The sequence below is a fragment of the Diachasma alloeum genome, unplaced genomic scaffold (genome assembly GCF_001412515.2).
Source record: "Diachasma alloeum isolate Michigan unplaced genomic scaffold, Dall2.0 Dall_scaffold_01035, whole genome shotgun sequence".
NCBI classification, from domain to species: Eukaryota; Metazoa; Arthropoda; class Insecta; order Hymenoptera; family Braconidae; genus Diachasma; species Diachasma alloeum.
Window position 1 is genome coordinate 58485 of NW_021681147.1, and position 22983 is coordinate 81467.

A 22983-nucleotide genomic window follows, 5' to 3' on the forward strand; every position below is an offset into this window, starting at 1 on the left:
ATTGGGCTCCAGCCGTTGGTGTAACTGTAAGGGTTAAGTCGTAAGGGTGAGATGATGAGAATGGAATCATAGGGGTGGAATCATAAGGGTAAAATCTGAAGAGTAAAATTGTAAGGGTCAAATCGCAATAATGGAAAGGGGCGAAAAAATCATAAGACTGACATTCTGAGGGTTGAATGGTAAGGGTGGAAACTTGAGGGTAAAATATTAAGGGTGTAATCGTAAAAAAATGGTGACATTGTAGGTGTTGAAGTCACATGTTACTCGCTAATTATTACGAAAAGAAGAAGAATCGTCATTCAACATTAATCCTAATTGTTACAATTATTATTGTAATTAATAATAATAATTATTATTATTCATTATTGAATTAATTTACCGATTAAACTGTAGTTGCATCACTTAATATTTTTATCAACTGAATAATAAAACATTCAAGTCGAAAAAAACCGAGATGAAATTAATATGGAAGATTTGAAGTAGAGGTTTTACGAATTGCGCGGTAGACTAGTGGTTAGGGCGTCGGATTAGTAGTCGTGAGGTCGTGGGTTCGAGCCCACGTTAGGGGGTAATATTTTAAGTTAACAAAATCGGTTTTTCAGCGATGATTGCGTTAGGGTTTGGTAGGTAGGGCACAATCAATACTAAAAATCATCCTAAAAAATATTAATTATTTTGTTTTTGTTATTATTGATAATTGCCATGAACAGTTTGGCAGCCAGTGCGGCACCAGTCGCGTGCCGGTATTGATTTTTTTTCCTCGTTGAACCTATTACGAATGCTGAGGAGTAATATGAAATTACTTGTATTTCAATCACCCATATTATCATATTCATGTAATTAAGTAATGTTTAATTGAGTCTGGCCAACGACTGGCAATCAACGCTGGGCCGAGATGGGCGCCCAGACCTGGCCCGATATTATCATTCCAGGTTTCAACCAAGTCTGGCACAGTCCCGGTTGAGGAACGGGTCCCGAAGTTCGGCAGGCCGGCCACCGGGCTTGGGCCAAGCTCGGCCCATTCGTTTTTTCGTACATGGGTGGTTGCTTGTTACGCTCTCCAAACCGGGGTCGCCAGCTATTTGCATACTCCCAGAATTCCAAATCTGCGATTTGCCTGGGGTAGGGACAGAGTGTTAAAAAGTAACTCAAGATGTGACGTCAAGCATTGGCACTAAAGGAAAGAAAAAGAAAGAAACTTTCCATTTATAACCTAATTCACACTTCTGTATTCGAGTCGATTCCTTCCACTAATCTATTACCGAATTATTTTCATCAATTCCCACTACCCCAATTCAATCAATAATCATACCGTGACCCAGCATCCCCTGAATTCTTCATGAAACCCATCCCTTTCCATTTCCCACTCACCAAAGAAGTGAAGAAAGAAACATAAAAGCACAAAAAGGACAGAAGTGAATGGAGAATCCGTTGAAACGCCATACCCCAGTTGAAACTTTTCCGTACGATTGATAGCACTGCACTGGAACTTTAAACAAGTTCGCAACTTGGACACCATACCATACCCTCAAAATCCATCAGAATTACACTGCCACGGAACATTTAACTTTTGCCTTCATTCCCTGCATTTTTATTCGCGTTGATACAATGAATTCAGAGTAGACGTAAAAAAATTAATACGTCCCGGGGTGTAATAATCCTTTTAAGGAGACACCTGTCACGTTTATTAACTAGATAGCGGGGGCCTCATTCTTATGCATAGTCTCCTCAAATCCAGGGCTCGCTCGCGCGTCCTAAAAATTACAGTTACATTAATGGCCCGGAATTCCTGCAGTGTTTTATTCGCAACTAGGTGACTCGACGGACCTTAAATTTCTGGTGAGCAAGCTCTGCAAAATTAAAGAGCGTCACTTTTTCTTGCAATTCTGAAGCATTCCTCCACGTATTAATTACCAAATAAGTAATTAATTCTCATCAAACCACTTTAGATCAAATAGAACGAAACTTCTGGAAAATGACGTGATGACTCTCGTGATCGTGTACTGTTAAAAAATTTCGTCGGAATTTTCTGTGCCGAATTCCGGAAATTTTTATCGTGTTCAAGTTCCACTNAGATCAGGGCTTAAGTCTCGGGAGAAGAGCGGGTAACCGAGCCTTGGTTGACAGATGTGGCCCAGCCTTGGCAGGACATTAACATGCCGGAGCTCGATAACCAAGCCTCAGCCAGCGGTGGCCCGGAGCTTGGTCATTGGGCTCCAGCCGTTGGTGTAACTGTAAGGGTTNGAACAGAACTGTAAATTTCCGTTCCATTTTTCCCTGACAATGAATAGACAATTCTGGTAAATGTTTTCTTGGATTTTCTGGACAGTAACACTGAATGCGATTTAGGGGGAGAAAATCATGAAATTTCAGATTTTACTGAAAATTCAATGTAATTTGACACTGAATATTCATATTAGATTGGAAATGCAAATAACTCAAGGAATTCTCGTCTTTGTGCCGGTTAACCCTAGTCTGGTCACCTGACGGGAAAATGCGACTTTAGTCACCTTCGCGGGAGACTGCCGCCGTGTTATTTAGGCTCCAGCGTTGACGAATCCACTCTAAACTTACCGGGCGCGTTTAGCGAGTTCCCAGCAACGTCGCGTAACAGGCAATTTCATTTAACACGGGAAAAAATTGTTCACTTGTTGGAAATGATTTTTTTTCTCCCAGAATTAAGGATACAATATTGAAAAAAAAATACTAGAATTTTCCAGATACTTCAATTGATGAATTCAATTTTTCTCAAATTTTTCCGGTCAACCAGTCGATGGCAAGGTGAATAAAACGACGTGTTGCGGCAATTCCCTCGCATGGTGACCAGCCTAGGGTTAAGATTCTGAAATTTTTACTGAATTTTCAGTGAAACCTGAAATTTCACGATTTTGATCCTCTAAATCGCATTCAGTGTCACTGTCCTGAAAATTGGTAGTCAATTGTCCATGAAATTTCATGTTTTTTCTAACAGTGTGTGACAAAATATTACTTTGGAAATTACTGTGCGGCGATAGATGAATATTCCTTTTCGATTCCGGAACTGCTATTGAATTTTAACCAAGGGAGTGACATTTGTGGGGTTCTTGTTATCATTCTCAGTCATCTTTTATGTAGTTCACTCCGTCATTTTTCGCGTCGACTTTGGCCCCACGTAAGCATACGGAGATGCGCATGAAATGAATAAAAATTACATTTCAGTTCGAAATTTCTCTGTGCAGGTTTATGGAATTAACATCGTGCCCCAAATATCAAAACGTTTCAAATAGTATTTCAGGGCGAGGGCCATGGGGTTTTTTATTTGCGTGGAGTTGGGGACCGAGCCGGAGGCGAGAACTGGCCAATTACGCGAGTACACGGAGAGAAATGTTTTAGAATAATTCTGGTGCTAGCACGGGAAAAGAGACGCAAAGTGACGGCCAGGAAAAAATTCCAGTGCCGGCCCTAGAAATTTTATTGGGAAATGCGTGAACTTTTCCCCGTATTTCTGTGAAAATTTCACAGAAATCCCCCGAAATTTTACCAGAAATACCAAGAAATTTTACCTTAACAGCACTAGAATTTTTCACAGCCAGCGGATCGTAATTTTTTCCAGTACTTGTACTAGAATTTTTCTAGAAAATTCCTCTCCGTGTAGAAAACCCCATGGCATTAGTCGTGAACGATATTTTTCCGTAGTGATTTTCACTTTTACGAGTTTGGGGAATGATCAATACCAATCCCAGACGAGGAAAAGTGAACGTCAGAACGGAAAAGATTGTTTTGACGTCTTTTCCATAGATCTTCTTACTCAACTTTTGTCTGTGCACATAATTCATCCAGACTTGCGGTGAAATTCGCAAGATAAAATGTGCAAAATTCGCGACAAATACACCAAAAACGCTTACAAATTNCTGCCGCCGTGTTATTTAGGCTCCAGCGTTGACGAATCCACTCTAAACTTACCGGGCGCGTTTAGCGAGTTCCCAGCAACGTCGCGTAACAGGCAATTTCATTTAACACGGGAAAAAATTGTTCACTTGTTGGAAATGATTTTTTTTCTCCCAGAATTAAGGATACAATATTGAAAAAAAAATACTAGAATTTTCCAGATACTTCAATTGATGAATTCAATTTTTCTCAAATTTTTCCGGTCAACCAGTCGATGGCAAGGTGAATAAAACGACGTGTTGCGGCAATTCCCTCGCATGGTGACCAGCCTAGGGTTAAGATTCTGAAATTTTTACTGAATTTTCAGTGAAACCTGAAATTTCACGATTTTTATCCTCTAAATCGCATTCAGTGTCACTGTCCTGAAAATTGGTAGTCAATTGTCCATGAAATTTCATGTTTTTTCTAACAGTGTGTGACAAAATATTACTTTGGAAATTACTGTGCGGCGATAGATGAATATTCCTTTTCGATTCCGGAACTGCTATTGAATTTTAACCAAGGGAGTGACATTTGTGGGGTTCTTGTTATCATTCTCAGTCATCTTTTATGTAGTTCACTCCGTCATTTTTCGCGTCGACTTTGGCCCCACGTAAGCATACGGAGATGCGCATGAAATGAATAAAAATTACATTTCAGTTCGAAATTTCTCTGTGCAGGTTTATGGAATTAACATCGTGCCCCAAATATCAAAACGTTTCAAATAGTATTTCAGGGCGAGGGCCATGGGGTTTTTTATTTGCGTGGAGTTGGGGACCGAGCCGGAGGCGAGAACTGGCCAATTACGCGAGTACACGGAGAGAAATGTTTTAGAATAATTCTGGTGCTAGCACGGGAAAAGAGACGCAAAGTGACGGCCAGGAAAAAATTCCAGTGCCGGCCCTAGAAATTTTATTGGGAAATGCGTGAACTTTTCCCCGTATTTCTGTGAAAATTTCACAGAAATCCCCCGAAATTTTACCAGAAATACCAAGAAATTTTACCTTAACAGCACTAGAATTTTTCACAGCCAGCGGATCGTAATTTTTTCCAGTACTTGTACTAGAATTTTTCTAGAAAATTCCTCTCCGTGTAGAAAACCCCATGGCATTAGTCGTGAACGATATTTTTCCGTAGTGATTTTCACTTTTACGAGTTTGGGGAATGATCAATACCAATCCCAGACGAGGAAAAGTGAACGTCAGAACGGAAAAGATTGTTTTGACGTCTTTTCCATAGATCTTCTTACTCAACTTTTGTCTGTGCACATAATTCATCCAGACTTGCGGTGAAATTCGCAAGATAAAATGTGCAAAATTCGCGACAAATACACCAAAAACGCTTACAAATTGCTGATAATGTCCAAGTATTTACGATTTCTCTCCCTCGATTTATTTCCATTTCATTTTTCTCAACGACGAGATAAAGGTGCGACGGAATATCGAATAACGCTTTGGCAGAGGCCATCTGGAATATAAAACCGCCTCAAGGTATATGGTAGTAGATTTTCCCCCACGATTATTTTTTATTCCGTAACCTCATGACCAGAGAACCGTAGAATAAAGGCTCTGCAAATCCTCTCTATCTTGCACCCTTCAATCCCCCTCAACGCGTCTCACTTCACCACTGGAGAGAGACGAAAGAGGCCAGGAAATTCGGATGAGGATTGGAAATTGAGATCGGCTACCGTCGGCCAATAAGATTGCGGTCGACTAAAGCGTGGGAAGGGGCAGAGAGTTTGTTCGAGTCAAGGGAGTGAGAACCCTCTGAGAAAAAACTCCAACCATGTACTTGACCCGAGAAAACGTAAATCATTTCTAACAATTTTTTTCTCTCTTTTATTTCAAGTATTCCCACATTCATATTTTTAAATATCAATTCATTTTTATCCTCATCTCGAGAGTCATAGAACGAGGGAGAAATTTATGTTGAAATTATTCATTAATTTTTCTCCTCGCTGAATTTCGCTCATTTTCCTTTTTTATCTTTAATTTTTCAAGCATTGATAAATGCATCGCTTTTCAGAAGTTGAAGAAGTGCAAGCTATTTGGATCGTCTTGAATTCGTGGAACGATAAAACCGTCTACTACAGTGTAATCGCTGTTACAAATGATCCTGGGGATATATATTCCTCGGGGTTTGTGTCGGGAATGATGCATATTCAAAGTCGCAATGTTGAGAAGAAAATTTATTGGCTTATATAATTTTTTTATGGGGTAAAAAAAGGTTAATGGAACGGGATTAAACTGTAGAATTCCATCGTTACAAACTAAGACTTTATTAGTTTTTTGCGTCAACAAACGATTCTCATTACATGCAGTACATGCATGCTGATTGGGAGATATACTTCTCTTTTAGGTGCCATTCAAATTTTACGTCGCGAAATNTGATCAATACCAATCCCAGACGAGGAAAAGTGAACGTCAGAACGGAAAAGATTGTTTTGACGTCTTTTCCATAGATCTTCTTACTCAACTTTTGTCTGTGCACATAATTCATCCAGACTTGCGGTGAAATTCGCAAGATAAAATGTGCAAAATTCGCGACAAATACACCAAAAACGCTTACAAATTGCTGATAATGTCCAAGTATTTACGATTTCTCTCCCTCGATTTATTTCCATTTCATTTTTCTCAACGACGAGATAAAGGTGCGACGGAATATCGAATAACGCTTTGGCAGAGGCCATCTGGAATATAAAACCGCCTCAAGGTATATGGTAGTAGATTTTCCCCCACGATTATTTTTTATTCCGTAACCTCATGACCAGAGAACCGTAGAATAAAGGCTCTGCAAATCCTCTCTATCTTGCACCCTTCAATCCCCCTCAACGCGTCTCACTTCACCACTGGAGAGAGACGAAAGAGGCCAGGAAATTCGGATGAGGATTGGAAATTGAGATCGGCTACCGTCGGCCAATAAGATTGCGGTCGACTAAAGCGTGGGAAGGGGCAGAGAGTTTGTTCGAGTCAAGGGAGTGAGAACCCTCTGAGAAAAAACTCCAACCATGTACTTGACCCGAGAAAACGTAAATCATTTCTAACAATTTTTTTCTCTCTTTTATTTCAAGTATTCCCACATTCATATTTTTAAATATCAATTCATTTTTATCCTCATCTCGAGAGTCATAGAACGAGGGAGAAATTTATGTTGAAATTATTCATTAATTTTTCTCCTCGCTGAATTTCGCTCATTTTCCTTTTTTATCTTTAATTTTTCAAGCATTGATAAATGCATCGCTTTTCAGAAGTTGAAGAAGTGCAAGCTATTTGGATCGTCTTGAATTCGTGGAACGATAAAACCGTCTACTACAGTGTAATCGCTGTTACAAATGATCCTGGGGATATATATTCCTCGGGGTTTGTGTCGGGAATGATGCATATTCAAAGTCGCAATGTTGAGAAGAAAATTTATTGGCTTATATAATTTTTTTATGGGGTAAAAAAAGGTTAATGGAACGGGATTAAACTGTAGAATTCCATCGTTACAAACTAAGACTTTATTAGTTTTTTGCGTCAACAAACGATTCTCATTACATGCAGTACATGCATGCTGATTGGGAGATATACTTCTCTTTTAGGTGCCATTCAAATTTTACGTCGCGAAATTGCGATGAGGAAGTTCTGTAGTTTATGACGCGTTGTGCCGGAGGGTGGAGGGGATTGATTAGGTTGTGATGTCACATCACATTTTTTTTCCATTTTCCATCAATGGAATCGCAAATGCAATTTCGCTCTTGTCCCCCTTTTTCACAAAAAACCAAAGGTTTCACCAGTTCTTCAAACTATCGTGAACCTGAAACTAGTGGAATTTTCAACAGCAGAAAGTTCGATTTAGGAGATTTCTGAGGGTTTAAGGGTAACACAATTAAATGAACAAAGTTTTGAATTAATTGGTTGAATTAAAGGTTGAATTAATTGGTTGATGACTTGAAAATATTTGTAGACCCTTACATTTGTACAGATTCCATTACATCGAATGTTTCGCTGGCGAATATTCCGCTAGTTTCAGCTTCATCAAACTATCGCAAGGAGGGACAAAGGGACATTCCGGAATGCTGCGACGGTAATAATTTAATAAGTTGCGAAATGTTCAAAGAGCATCGCCTAAAGATTTACTTGATCACCGTATTATTTATGTCCTTATTCTCATTTTTCAAATTCAATTTTATGAAGAAACTAAAAAAATTTCCTTAACAGTGAATTTTGTGATGTAATATACAAGGGTGCATGTTTGTCCAAGACTGTACATGTATAATTGTGATAAAAGGTGTAGTCAAGTTTTTTTTATAAACATGCTAATTTATTAACAACAATAACTATAGAGGAGAGTAGGGCAAAACGGACCCAGCGGGCAAAACGGACCACTGACAGAAAATTGATAATTTTTTGATTTTTTTGATAGTTTTTACTTCCGAATGGAAGCAAAAACAAAAATTCAAAATCATTTATGGTTTGAGATTATTAGCAAATCTGATTAAATTGCGTTTCAACGACACTTGTTGTCTATAACTCCCCTGTGATCGTTATGATCCTGAAACTTACTTTTAGTTCAACACATTCAGTGTTCCTGATTTGAAGGAAAGAAAAAAAAAACAAAAATGACCAATTTTCTGTCAGTGGGCCGTTTTGCCCTAGGGGTTCCTTTTGCCCTCCCGGTCTGTTTTGCCCTACCCTCCCGTACCAAATGCAGTACAAGAACACTGTCCCACGTGTTTTTGACTATTATTGGTCTATTAGAAGTGAACCCAATTAGAGTCCCAGCCCGAAAGGACTTGATATTTGACGGGATAACAAATTTGATAGTGTCTAGTTTTAAGGATGTTTTACCTATCGAGTGGATAACTCAGTTGAAAATAAAAATAAAATTGACTAAATAAATCATTCATGTTACAAATTATTGTTCTCATCAAATAAGAATTGTTATGGCGTACTTTTTCGGTCTCAAAAACAATAATTAAAGAAAATGTTCGCAAATAATGGAGGACTTGTGCCTGCAGTGGTAACACTCGAATTTTGATCGGACAACATCGCACGCTTCGGCTAGTAGTGGGGTTGTAACAGTGAGATGAATGTTTGTGTGTGTTATCTGTGTCCATATGCTTCCAGCACTGAATTATCGTCACCGACTTTACCGATCTCGATCAGCTGTTGTGTGGTGTTGTCCCGTTCCTCGACTCGTAATGGCGGCCAAATTTTTTTAGCGGAATTCGAAAATCAACCGAAGATATCACGCCTGTATAGCCCGGTCCCCTACTTGTTCTCGCCGGTGATAGATTCTCCATAGTCTAAAGTAAATGGCCTGTGGTTTATTTCAATATCTTGAGTGTATAACCGTACAACATCTCGATCAACGGTCACACAGTCACGTTTCTTCCCTGAGCGTAATGTTACAAGAAGTGATTTTTAGAAATTCATTTCTTACTAGGATGCCCCGATAGAAGGATTAAGATTATTACTGACGTAATAATCTGGTATATGGGACAATATCAAAATTATGGTGAATAATGAGGGGTTTGGCTAAACATCCTTAATGTTTTTAATAATTTTTTCATGTCACATCCGGAAAACAACAAAAAATTCTTGAAAATTTCGATAGAAGGAAATTGTAAAGTTCTAATAACACAGAAAAAAAGTCATTTTATGAGAATTTTTAAGCTCTTAAGAACTGGGATGATTTCATTAATCAAACCATGAATAATTTTTTCGTGAAACAAAGGTAAATGACTGAATTGATACAAATGCCATAACTGCGGTTATCAATTATTAAAAGAATTACCTCAGGAGTATGTAACAATAGACTTTTATAATATATAAATATAAATAGCACATGTACTGATTGGCTTTTTTGTTATTACAAACCATGACACAAATGCGATCACCCATTTACTCAATGTATCGACTGAGCGATTCTTCTGAACTGACAATTAAGATCACTCAAATGATTTCAAGACTAATATTTTATTTTTCAATTTATATGCTAATAATGAATATTTAGTTTTTCTTTCAAAATTGAATTCTTTCATGGAAAACAGCGGAATGAATTTTTCTTTGCTTATTAATAATTTCGGATCTAGATGTGGGTTATTAATCTACAATTTCAGTGGTTAGTCGATTTTTAAAACAATAATTTTTTTAATATGATACACTGATAGAACGGTTTAGTCGAACCAAACGAGACTTTTTAACTATTACCACGATTCGTTAACTATTAACGAATCGCGGTAACAGTTAAGGTACTTCCGCAGTAAGTATACTTGGTGAAAATTTCGAAATGGTATAACGACGCAATATTTGGATCATATATTGTTGACCACATTAAAAAGATATTCCCAAAATTTCAAGTCCCTGGTCCACCTCATTTTTGAGATATGCATCGCCAAACATTCAATTTTTGTGTTTTTTCCATTTTTGACGATGTATGTCTCGAAAATGGGGTGGACAAGGTACTTGAAATTTTGGGAATAGTTTTTGAATGTGCTCAACAACATATGATCCAAATATTGCGTCTTTATACCATTTCGAAATTTTCACCAAGTATACTTACTGCGGAAGTTCCTTAAGAAGCCTCGTTTGGTGCAACTGAATTGTTCCACCTTTTTTTTATCAGTGTAGCAATGAAATACAATTTCTGAAAGACTGTTTCATAGAACAAATTTCATATTTTCGTATGCACTTTGTTCTACGTATTTAACCAATCTTGAATTTTATTTTGATTAAAAAATAATTTATGAGTCACATGAGTATCCCTGCTTGCTATACAGTCAATCCGGGGCTCAGCGATCGGCTCGAGTGCGTGAGCGGAGGTTCAGCCGCATCCCCGCTTGAATTTCTACATGGGTTCACAAGGATATTTGAAGTATAAACTGGACGATCGTTTATGTGTTTCGGGACCACTAGCCAAGTACTGACAATTATCTCTCTTCCGCGTGATGCTGTGACGCGTCCCTCAGGAGATACACGGAGAGAAAAAATATATAAAAAATTAGTTTGTTATCCACCAACCCTAAGGGTATACACAGCGAGGAAAATAAATGAAAAATTGGTGTGCTACCCACCAACGCTGAGGCATAACAAGAGGTCATCGAAAAATTCGTACGTGACACCCTAATTTTTGCAAGGACTCACGCCATTTCTTCGTAGAATTCCCGTAAAATTAGGGTGCCACGCACGAATTCTTCGCTGACTATCTGTTATGTACCAACGTTGGTGAGTAGCACACTAATTTTTTGAGGGACCCTCACTAAATTGTGGTGTATTTTTCTCTCCGTGTACGATGGACAAATCAGCAACAGTTGTTTTCTCTTCAACTTGAGCCCGGAAAATACTCAAATGTTACAATTGAACAAATGTTTATGAATCGACTCATAAATTACACATAACACCTTTTTCAAAATAAATATATGAATGAATTTGTGATTCCTCTGCTTGGCCTGCTCAGAATTACCAGACTACTGTGAATTAAATTTTAGAATCTAATATCGTCCATAAGAAGCAATCAAAATTACAAAAATTTTCCGGGAAATACTCAAATGTTACAATTGGTCGTATATTTATGAATCGAATCATAAATTCTCGTTATAAACTGTTTGTAAACTAGCTTCGATCAAATAACATTGTCAAAGTATTTGACAGTGCTTAGCTTTTCATATCTCTGCTCCCTTACTATTGCCCAAATAGCGATTTTCGATTCTTTTTTCCAAACATCGATGTTTCTGACCAAGCTAACAAAATTTTTCATTTTTTTGTCGAAGAATAATGTTGATTGGTTGAGAATAAACAAAATAATAATTTATCTGCAATCAGAAGTAATTATTTTCTACACTATATATGTTAGAAATGATAAGTGAACAAGTCCAGTTGTCTATTGTTTTTTTAAAGAAAGAAAGAGGAGAAAAAGAGAAAAGAGAAGAAAATATTCAATATATTTTCTTTAATTAATCACAAACCCTGTTTCAAGATTCAAAATTTAACTTTCCAGCAGTATTTATCATCGAAACTTAAGTTCCTCTGATTGTATTTTTTGAATATATATTTTTCAATAAAAATGAGAAGAAAAAAATTATTTAAAAAAATTTTGTTTTTCTCTTGTGTAATGAGAAAAACATCGATTTTCGAAATAATCGATGTGTTTTAAAACATCGCCCATCCCTAGTTGGCTAAGCAAAGGAAAATCAGGCGACAAATTATCGACAAGATACAATATGAAAAATTTATCAACAGGTCAACATTTTCAAAATTATTTGACACTGATGATATTATGGGGCTCGGTAGCATATCACATTAAATTCTTTTTCTGTACTGCTTCTCACGATTTCTCGTCTGGGAATTGGTATTACATACTTCCCAAACTCGAAAACTTGAAAATCACTACAAAAAAATATTGTTCCTGGGCTGTTGCGATGGGGTTTTTTTACTCGTGTGGTTGGCCAGTCCTCGCCTACGGCTCGAAGGCCAACGCCACACGAGTAAAAAACTCCATCGCAACAGGCCGGAAAAATCCTATTTATTGAAATCGTTGAAATTTTTTCATTAGAGTTGCGCAAGGGCTTATTAAATTTAAAATACTCTCATATTTTCGCAGTACAATTAACAATTTTACTAAGAACGAAACTGCGAATAAAATAGTCGCATCGCGAGCTATGACGTCAATGATATCATGCATCTCTTGAAGGATATCGCATTGAGTGTGACTTATTGAGTCGTCAGAATTGCTTTAGTAAAATTAGTTTGAGGCTCACTAAATTATAATTAATACACACATTTGGCCAAATTATTTAAAAAATAAATCAGTAGCGAAGTGGTCAAACGGTTTAAGTCGAGTTTGGCTATTGACCAGTTTTCAATGAATATCTCGAAATCTAAGGGAGATAGCAAAATTTTTCTGATGAACTTACTGAGTAGCACTCAATTCGCTTTACAAAAGCGGTTATTATAAAAACTTCGCCATCTGCCTTAAAGTCGGAAATATTTTTGGAAAACTCAACTAAAGACTAAATTGACTTAAGCCGTTTGACCACTTCGCTACTAAAATATATGAATGACTAGATTGTTCACTTTAAGCACCATTTGTGGTTTCTCTGCTTAACCTGCTCAAAATTACCAGAATACTCAAAATTAAACTCTAGAATGTGATGTCTTCCATAAAAATAAATCGAAAGTACAAAAATTTTCAGTAGAAGATGCGTCGGATATAAATCAATGCTTCTTGCGAAATGAAAAAATCTGACAAAAGTGCAGATGCCCTCAACTACATAAAGATTCTATCTGTGCAAGTTTTCCCTCAAATAAACTTTACCAATACCCCCGACAAAATCTCTGAAATGAGGATGACCACGTAGTAATACAGATTGGATTTTTTCTCTGTTGCAGTATATGCGTAACGGTGGTTGTTCTAAACGTCCACTTTCGTTCACCACAGACCCACAAAATGGCGCCATGGGTCAAACGGGTGTTCATCCACATACTACCAAGGCTACTGGTGATGCGAAGGCCAACGTACAAGTTCGAGCCAAGCCGGTAAGTCCCCTGAAAACCCCCAAATCCCATGGCAATAAAAAATGTAAAAAGTAGAAAAAATAGAAATCCCCACAGAAGCTAAATTCGCATTTGATTTTTTTTCAAGAACATGGGTGAATGTGGTAACAATAGCTGTATCCCAATTTCATTGTTGTGGACAAAAGCAGAAGCTTCCTTTAGCGATGCTCGTATACTTTTACGACAAGTATCCTTATCGACACTTTTTCCCTTTGCCTCCCAGGCCGTACCATAAACGATATTGTTACGTTACAATGACGATCGAATTGCCCTTCTGTTATCGAATTTCGTTTTACGGGAGCTGTGCAATACCTTAGTATCGGTTCGCCTCAATTTTTTGTCTCCAATCCGCTTTATTGAATTTAGTTGAGAGTTGTTCGCTGCTGTATTTGGTATTGGTAATCATTTATGAGTGTTGTTTTATTTGTTGATTCAGGTTCTCATCGGGGAGAGTTCTGATGAGGACTGTGAGGGGCAAGGAGAAGACGAATTACTATCCTTATCATCCGTCTAGCCAGGACGACAGCGAGGAGCACTTCACACCCAAGAGGTTTCATAGTCGTCCAGTATCTAAAGAAGATATTTCTCCATCGAGGTACTAAATTTTTTATGGCCAGGAATATGAAGTCTGATGATATGGCGCAGGGAGTAAGGTCGTTGGCTCGAGTGCGAGAGGTTCCGCGTTTGAATCGCGGGGGCTATTTTCAGTAGAACCTTAAGTCACACCAATTACGGATGAATTTATGTCCACCTCTGTTCAAGACTCGATAAAAACCGCGGAGTTCGGTTGAAGTTGCGTTTCCACCGAGACTTGAATCGAAGTGACCGTATACTTAGCCGTACTTGGCGTGACTGGAAATCCCGGTGTAAATACCCCCATAATCTTGACCGACCTTCCAGCCACTTGAAATCCCGGTCTAAATAGTCTCATGATTGGTTAGGATAATGGGGCTATTTTCACAGGAACTTTAAGTCGCGTCAAGTAAACCTAAGTTTATGTAAAAAAAGCGTTTTTGACCCGCGGGAGGTGTGTAGGGGAGCTGGTGCATGTCCCGCCCACCTAAGGGAAATAAGTTTTTTTTTCCAACCCCCCTGGTAGAAATTCTGACCGGCAGGGCGACATTCGGTGGGCGCGTGCCTCCGGACATTTGGTCTCGTATATTGGGTGTATTTCCACACGTACAAGGAGAAAAATGTACGAGAAAAATTACCGTGCTCGCACAGTAAAGTGGGTTCAGATGGTCTTTCCAGGCGAAATGTACCACAAAGAGTACGAAAAAGTACTGTTGCACGAGTCATTTTTCAGATAAATGCGGGGAAAAATTCTTGTGCAGCACGGTAAAATCGAAGCGACAGTGAATTTTTACGAGAAATACGAGAAAAATTATGCCATTGGCTGGCAAATTTTTCCGGTGCTCTACCAGAATCCTAGGACTCGATCGCGCATTCGTAAGATTTCGGCACTCTTCGTTCCCCTCTCCGCAGCCACGAACATCAACTCAACGTGACCAGATGATTTATTCCATTGCCTCCTGCAGCCTCCTCTCTCACATATCTCCCGGTGCTGGCACGGTAAGTTCTCCGAGTCCATCCAAATGAACCCATTCTACTGTGCCAGCATAGTAATTTTTCTGGTATTTTTTTCTCCGTGTATCGCAATGTGTGGAAAGTGGAATTTTACGCACACCAAACGTAAAATTATGTACAAATTACGTCAAATTATGTACAATGTGCATAATTTGAAGAATGTTCTCAGACGGAGATTTGTTGATGTATCTGTGTTTATCGATCCGATTTCTTTTTTGTAAATATTTTAAACAATGAATGTTCGCTCCAGCTTAACGGATGGAGCAAGGTTTGGCGGAAGCTGCCTAATTCACGGGCCTCTGCCTCCTCTACCTTTGAACGCCGACTGTGAGGATGTGCCCGGTGCTGCGGGCATTGAGGAAATCAAAAGCCCGGTCCTAGCATCCGCCCCAGGCTTCACGCATTCACGATGTCCACCTGAAATTCATAAGTCATGTATGGGCGTTAGATTCATAGCGGAACATACGAAAATGCTCGAAGACTCCACAAAGGTAAATCTACATTACAAAATTATGAATTCTGCGTCTTGTAGCATTCACAAATTTCCTGAACATGTTTTCAAGACCAAAAATGCAGTAAAAATTAATATGCTTTGTTCAATTATTGTTCATTGGACATTATTATTTCCCTGTAGAAAAATATTATATTTTTAATCTAGGGAGGCAAAATAAAAAAGTCGTGCTTAAGTGCAGTATCCACGAGCCGAAGGCGAGGGTGGTAAGCACGTGGGTTCACACAAAAACAAAGTTGGTCTGAATCAGACCGAAAAATCGGTCTGAATCAAGTCGGACTGAATCATGTCGGGAATCGACTTGTTTCATGTTGAATTGACGGCATGAATCAAGTCGGACTAGGACAGATGCAAACCGGAATATCGGTCTGATTCAAGTCGATTTTTCTACTTGATTCAGACTGACTTCGGTTTGATTGAGGTCGATTTTTCGGTTTGATTCAGACCGATTTTTCGGTTTGATTCAAGCCGATTTGTCGGCTTGATTCAGATCGGCGACGGCTTAATTCAGATCGTTGTCGGCTTGACAGGTTTCTACTTGAAATAAACTACCTTTCGACTTATATCGAACCCGGCACCCAGATTGGCGTAGTTTGAGTCACTCGACTTGAATCAAACCGAAAATCGGTTAGAATCACACCGTCGTCGACTTGAATCAATACTTGTTTTGGATGTAAGGGTCCTTTATTTTATCTCCTATGGTTAGAACGGTATTTTTCGTCTTAGTATACACGCAAATGCCGATTTCCCTTCCGCGAAGCAGAAATTTTGTCATATAAACCCCGTCAAACTGAAGATAATGCTATGTATGACGTCTCATTTTGAAGGATTTTTTATGTTCTTTGAGTGTGCCAAAGGGCGATTTCATAGCTTGAAACGTCGCGGAACTATTGAGGTCAATGTGGAAATTTTTTTTGTCAAAAACTAGCAATTTTCAAAAAATCATAATTCAATTATCAATATTTTTCAATTTTTCTTCTTTCAAAATGTTTATATAATCGCCATCTTTTCAAAAAAAAAAAATCAGACAAAGATCCCCATTTAGAGTTAGATCCCCATCTAACTTTTCTCGTATCTCGCCATCTAAAAAATACCTGCAAAAAAATCAACATAAATATTTTCAATTCACTTCTCCTCTCCCAAAAACTCTAATTCCGCAAAAACTTTAATCACTCAACCACTCACCACTTCTCAATTTCACTATTCACCCAGGTAAAAGAGGATTGGAAGTACGTAGCAATGGTGCTAGACAGACTATTCCTCTGGATCTTCACCCTAGCAGTATTAGCCGGTACAGCCGGTATAATCCTGCAAGCGCCAACTCTATACGACGACAGAGTTCCTATAGACAAAAAATTCAGTGAATATGCCCGCGATACAGTGGCAAGATGTCCACCTCAATAGTCCACGTCGAGCCGTGCACCGTAGTAGGCTGCCCCAATCCTCTAGGACCAATAAAGTGATTTTAAATGAATCCAACCAGTGGTTTCAGTTTGGAGTAAGCCTATTACCTGTCACGGCTGAGGGACTCCATCAATTTATTCATATATGAGGATATTTATAACTCAAATGAGTCTATTAATCATAAATTAATTCGAGAGAATAAACACGAGGCGAGAAGGAGAGAATGAAAAACTTGAAGAAATATTAAGAATGGAAATTCGATAGCCTGTGCTCAAGTAACTCGTAACAAAGCTGCCACTACGTAACTCGGTAACTTAATTATTAAAATCGTGACAAGGGATAATTACATTGAACAGGTGTATTAACGATTTAACGTGTAATATAATGAATGATATTATTGTATTATAGAGGAAGGGATTAACTGTTTCAGTAATAAAGTGCTGAATTGCGTTTATTATCGAAAGAGATTCATTCAAATTGTGGAGTATATTAGGGTATGTTTAAATTATTATATACGATGTTTTGTATGCCCAAATACCCACCACGTTGTACAGTAGGAATCACGTACATAGATTGATGGATTGACATTGTTCTCCATTTGAATTTGAGGGGATCCTGGTAGTTCATTAGTTATTTGTTGATTTATTTTGGAAATATCTTTGGAATGAAAAAGTTTTGAGATAACACCCGCTAGAAATTTAATAAGAAAAAACTACTGAATTGTAATTTTTCTATATAACTTATTCTATTATTTATATTTTATACAATTTCTTTCCATAAATGTTCTGAAGTTTTTTCGACTGCATTTTGTCTTATCTTGTTGAATAAACTCAGACAATTTGAATCGAAAAATTTCTGCAGAATTAATTTCAGAATAAGCTGTGTAGAGAGATCATAATCTATTGATTTTTAGATAAAATATTTTCTATTGAACATTTCTATCATAAAAACGCCCAGAATAGCTGTGAAATTCGTCAAATACTATCGGTGAGAAACACAAATGGAATTTCGAAAAAAATTCTTTTCCTATTTGTCTCTAAACCTAGTAGTTTTGGAGATACTCGCAAAATCGCCTGCATCGATTTTTTTAATCGAGTGATTTTCAAACTTTCATGTAAATTTGAATCTAAACAATATAGATGGATGTCGTTGATTCATGGCGTACGATAAGTGAGACCCGTTCTTAGGACTCCGAGAGATGACTGGGATCTCCTTAACATGAAATTCATAATAAAACTAATGAATTTGCACATAACTACTGCATTGTTGTTTCGAGAGTAGCAATAATGCTGTTGGCATTACCCTGAAGTTTTTCGAATTTGTCAGTAAAATTTGAAATTACTTGAACTCTTCTCCACAAATTCTTCAATTATAAAGTTTCTTCTATATTATGATAAATTGTAAATATTAAGGATTGATTTAGTTGGCAATTTCAAAAAAATTTCCACCACTCTGGGGACCATTCCAATATTACGTCACATATTTTTTAGAATTTTTAGAGATCCTCCCCCTTTAATATTACGGTACAAAATCCACGATAATCCGCCCCCTGCTATGACACATTTTGCGGTTGCTTCAAATATTATTGAATTTGTAAAATAAGAATGTCAAAATGAAGGCCAATGAGTAGGTGACCAATTAAATCCTTATGCGATACTCATAAGACAATTCGTTACTTATTAACCCTTTAACATGATTATTCATAGTAGAGAAGTTTCCACTGAAATTGTATTATAGTATTGAAAAAAAGTATTGAAAATTTCTAACAAGTAACATTTCCACAGAATTTTCAAGGAATTTTGTAATCGAAAATTCTTAATTTCATGCATGAAATCACAATGGAGAATCTCCATGGAGAAATTTGTGGGAACTGTACATTGCAGTTTAATTATTCTGGGGAGGTTAATGAATAATCGGAAAATTCAGAGAAATTACTCCCTAAATTCCCGATACTTCTGAATTTTCGGGGAAATCCTTTAAAAATTCCTAAAATTCCAAGAACTGTATATGTAACCCGTCAGTAGACGTGCTCTTTATAGCATCTCACTCACACCGCAGAGTCGTCCTATATGTTGACTAGCGTTGGGTGAGAGAAATACTCATAGCGCGCCTACTGACGGGTTAAACTTTAACCGTTAAAGGAATTACCTGAAAACTCAAGGGAATTTGGCCGTAAATATCCATTTTCACTTGAAAATTCGTCTAAATTGTGTAATTTCCGTCGTCCTGCCGCTAAAAAAATGGGACTTTTATTTGAATTTTCAGAGAAACTTGAAATTCGATGGATTTTTTTTGTTGATTGAAAATGTAAAAAAAATGGTGTGCCATCACAACTCAAAGCAATCTTCTCCTCCCCTTTTATCACAAAGTGTCACAGAATCCTCTGCGCCGTAAATATGAGACGTAATATTTGAATGGCCCCATAGCACTCGTTCGCTCACGATCTGCGCATTTTGTAAGAAATGATGAATACATAATAGAGAAACTACATACATCAGTAATGGAAAGGTGAAACGAAGGATGCAATACATTTTCAACATTTATTTTCTTGCAGGATATCTTGGAATCGGAGGGGGATAGCGCAATTTTTATAACAACCTTTGCAATTTTTTAGTTGTCATACGGAGAAAATTATTTGGTGCATTTTAACCACTAATTGTTGAATTTCACCAACTTGGTGGTGAAATTCAACAAACTATTTGGTGAAATTTAACCACTAGTTGTTGAAATTCACCAATTAGTTATTGAAATTCAACAATTAGTTGTTAAAATTCACTAAATCATTTTCTCCCATCACTTTTACAAATGAGTAAGGTCATTAGGAAAATTGCCACACCTTTTTGCGATTCAGAGATGCTGATCAAAAAATCGTGATGGAAATCAATTGATTCAGGAAAGATTGGAGTCGAATGGATAGTTCTGAATCTTCAACAATTTCGGAAAACTTCAGCTCATTTCGAGTCTGAGAAGACGCTTCAGAAAATTGAGAAAAAAATCATTAATTTACTCTACCAGATTTCGAGTTATAGACGACTGAAATATGTATTCAAAAATCAAAAAGAAAAAAAATCCTTCGGTCGGGAATTCTGCAAGAAATTTTATTGACTCTCTTTTATACAAATCACAGCCCCCTTTCTTCATGCGTTTTCTAAATAGAAATATCCAACTGAAAAAATCTATGAATTTTTATTGAGATGCCGTCTATAGGAATTCCTCGTCATGAATTTTCACTTTTTTCTGCTGTCTCTTGCCAAAATGTCCAAGAATAAAAACGTAATTTGTTTTCCATTTTTCGTATTTTTTAACCAAAATTTTTTTAACAAGAGACAGTTGAAAAAAAACGGAAATTTATGTCGAGAAAGGATAAAAAAAAATCTAACAACACACGGAAATTCCAATAGATATTAGTAAAAATAAATTGATGGATCCATTCTGCCCCAATCTCTTCAACTTCGTTTACCTGAAATCATCACACTTGCAAATAAGTCAACAAGAGAATTTCGCCCCAATTACCAACCGTTTAATGTATAAGCATAAATAGATAAGATAAGAAAAAAAAAGTAAAGCATACGAATTCTAAAGCTGATAGTTGTAGCGAGCTGGTGAACAACCGAAATATTGGTGTTCGAATGCTGTAGTTCGTAGTCGATGTCACTGTGAGTCGTCTACGTTCAATATTTTTTTAGATAGAAAATGTATGTTAATGAAAACAAAATAACATGATGATGAAAACAATTGTACAATTGTGTTGAGACAACCTGTTGGCCTTTGAATCGATCAGGAGGTGCTGTAAAGAGGGAATAACACTGGGAGTTGTTAGATTTCGAGGTATATTTTGAGATGATGCTAGTGAATACGGTCGATCCAGGGGTAATATGTGATGGGAATGGGGGAATGTACTATAGAAGCCCTTTGGACTGTAAATACCCGTAGAATGTGGATAGCTTGATTATTTATAGAGAGTTTCCATTGATCGACTGCCAATAAAACCATTCTCAATATTTGATATTCAGGAAGATGTTCTTTTCTGCTCAATACCTTCTTTCATTATGAAATTGCCTCCAAAGTCAAAGGTTTTAGGGCATAATATATGAAACATCTTCTGTAGCCGTTGAAATTCTCTATAAAAAACGGTCTAATTCTCGTCATAATTTCATAATTATCAGAACGCGATCACTGAACTCGTTATATTATTCCACTTAACCACATAATGTTATTTATGAAAATTGAATTCCTTCAATAAAGTTCGATTAATTCGCATGTTAAAAATGTTGAGTTGAGTGAAGTAATAAAACTCACTAGTAAATGAAATAATTTAAGCAATTATTAGTAGGATAAATGATTTGTTATCAATTACTTCGTACATAAAAATTTAGAGCGACAATTGAAGTGAAAAATATCTCCCTGAATGTACCTTAAAATATGTTCCAACAATTACTCGTACATGACCATCGCTTAATTTCCTTTACGTAAAGCTCAATACCTTAATTTATTCGGGGATCAATGAACCACAGAAATGAATAAAAATCTATTAGTACCAATACCGAAACAAATTGAAACATAAAATAATAATTGCGCGAAAGTGCCTTTAGGTGCTCGCAAGAATATTTAAATAAAATTCAACGCAAAGTCTCTCCATAAAACGTTAAAGAGAAACTAATGTAACAAATTAAATAACGAAAGAAGCGCACATATTTTATATTTTAGCGAACTCATGCACCCAAGAAAATGAACAAAATATAATATTTTGTAGAGATTGAGAGAAACAAACGAAATAAATTAGGAGAGGATATTTGAGAATCATGCACTTAGGAATTTAGGCTGTTAATCACCTAGGATAATGTGTATATTTGTACATAAAGATGAAAGAATTGTTGCTGAGTTTATTTTGTACGAGGGGCACGATTGAACGAGATTGTCAAAAATTACCTCCAGAAAAGAAATTGGATACGAAATCAGTCGTGAAGTGAACGAAGAACATAAGTCCGGAGGATTCATATTGTTCCATAAGTATCTCTTGAATTAATAGTGATGGGCTTAGCAAAATTTAGCAGAAAACTTTTTTGTGGAAAATTGTATTTTTTTGTAGAAGTACTTGTTTCGGAGATGTTAGCGTAAGATGAAATAAAAGTACGAGAGATTATCAAAACGTTTTTAGATCGATTATTTCCGGAGGTGCCTGTAGAAGAATAAAGCAGAGTTCCGAGAAGTCAAGGAAGTCAGGAATTGGAGTGAATCGCTCACATTATCCCGAAAATACCTGCCAAATTATTGGTTCTAGAAAAATTCTAAAAACTGATTTTTTATAGGAAAATCAATTCTCTGCACAAATAACTATTTTCATTACGAGGTGCAAAACACTAATTTTTGGGCACGCTTTGCGTGCCTAAAACGTCCCTTTTCCACACGTTCTCATGAAAAATATCGTTCGATACTCATGGGAAGTGTTTTTCGGCTCGTGGGATTATATCACTCGTCTTCGGTTCGTGCTATAAACCTCCCACGAGCTAAAAAACACTTTTTCGTCACAAAGTCGAAAAAAACTTTTCCTCGCACGAGTGTGAGGGTTGCAGAGCGTGGCGAAGCCGAGGAATGCAAACACACCAGCCACAAAAGTTTTTTTCGGCCGAATGACGAAACATACTATTTCTTGAAGTCGTCCCTAAACGGGCGACGTAACGTGGGTGACGTTTTACGGACAATGCTGAAAATTCTTATCGAATTTTTTTCTCCGTGTGAATCGACTATTCTTTTCGCGAGATATTTACGAAATAATGAAACACAAAAATCTTATACATACAGTCGAGCACTAAAGTTCGTGAACAGCCTGAATTTGCATTCTATGTATTCTGTTTACGAACTGTAGTGCTCGACTGTACATTTTAAAAAAGCTTCATTTTTTAGCAAAATCTTGTGAACCATTGAGTTGAGCGGAATTCGTCAAAATATACTTCTTGTGAAAAATTTAGTTCCCCACAACAAAGAATCTGGAATGTTTTCTTGTAATTCCAAAATATTCATGAAATAATGTCCGCCGAG

At 37.1% G+C, this 22983-nt stretch overlaps 1 protein-coding gene across 1 annotated transcript in view; it reads left to right on the top strand.

The window, feature by feature from the left end:
• Positions 1-16944, top strand: part of LOC107045647 (acetylcholine receptor subunit alpha-like) — a gene marked incomplete at its 5' end in the record, with an annotated part of 49663 nt that extends 32719 nt beyond the window's left edge. The window contains 4 exons of the mRNA XM_015267969.1: positions 13278-13424; positions 13879-14037; positions 15280-15520; positions 16753-16944. Coding sequence (XP_015123455.1) covers positions 13278-13424; positions 13879-14037; positions 15280-15520; positions 16753-16944 — 739 coding nt within the window. The remainder of the gene's footprint in view (positions 1-13277; positions 13425-13878; positions 14038-15279; positions 15521-16752) is intronic.
• Between the last annotated feature and the right edge of the window lie 6039 nt (positions 16945-22983).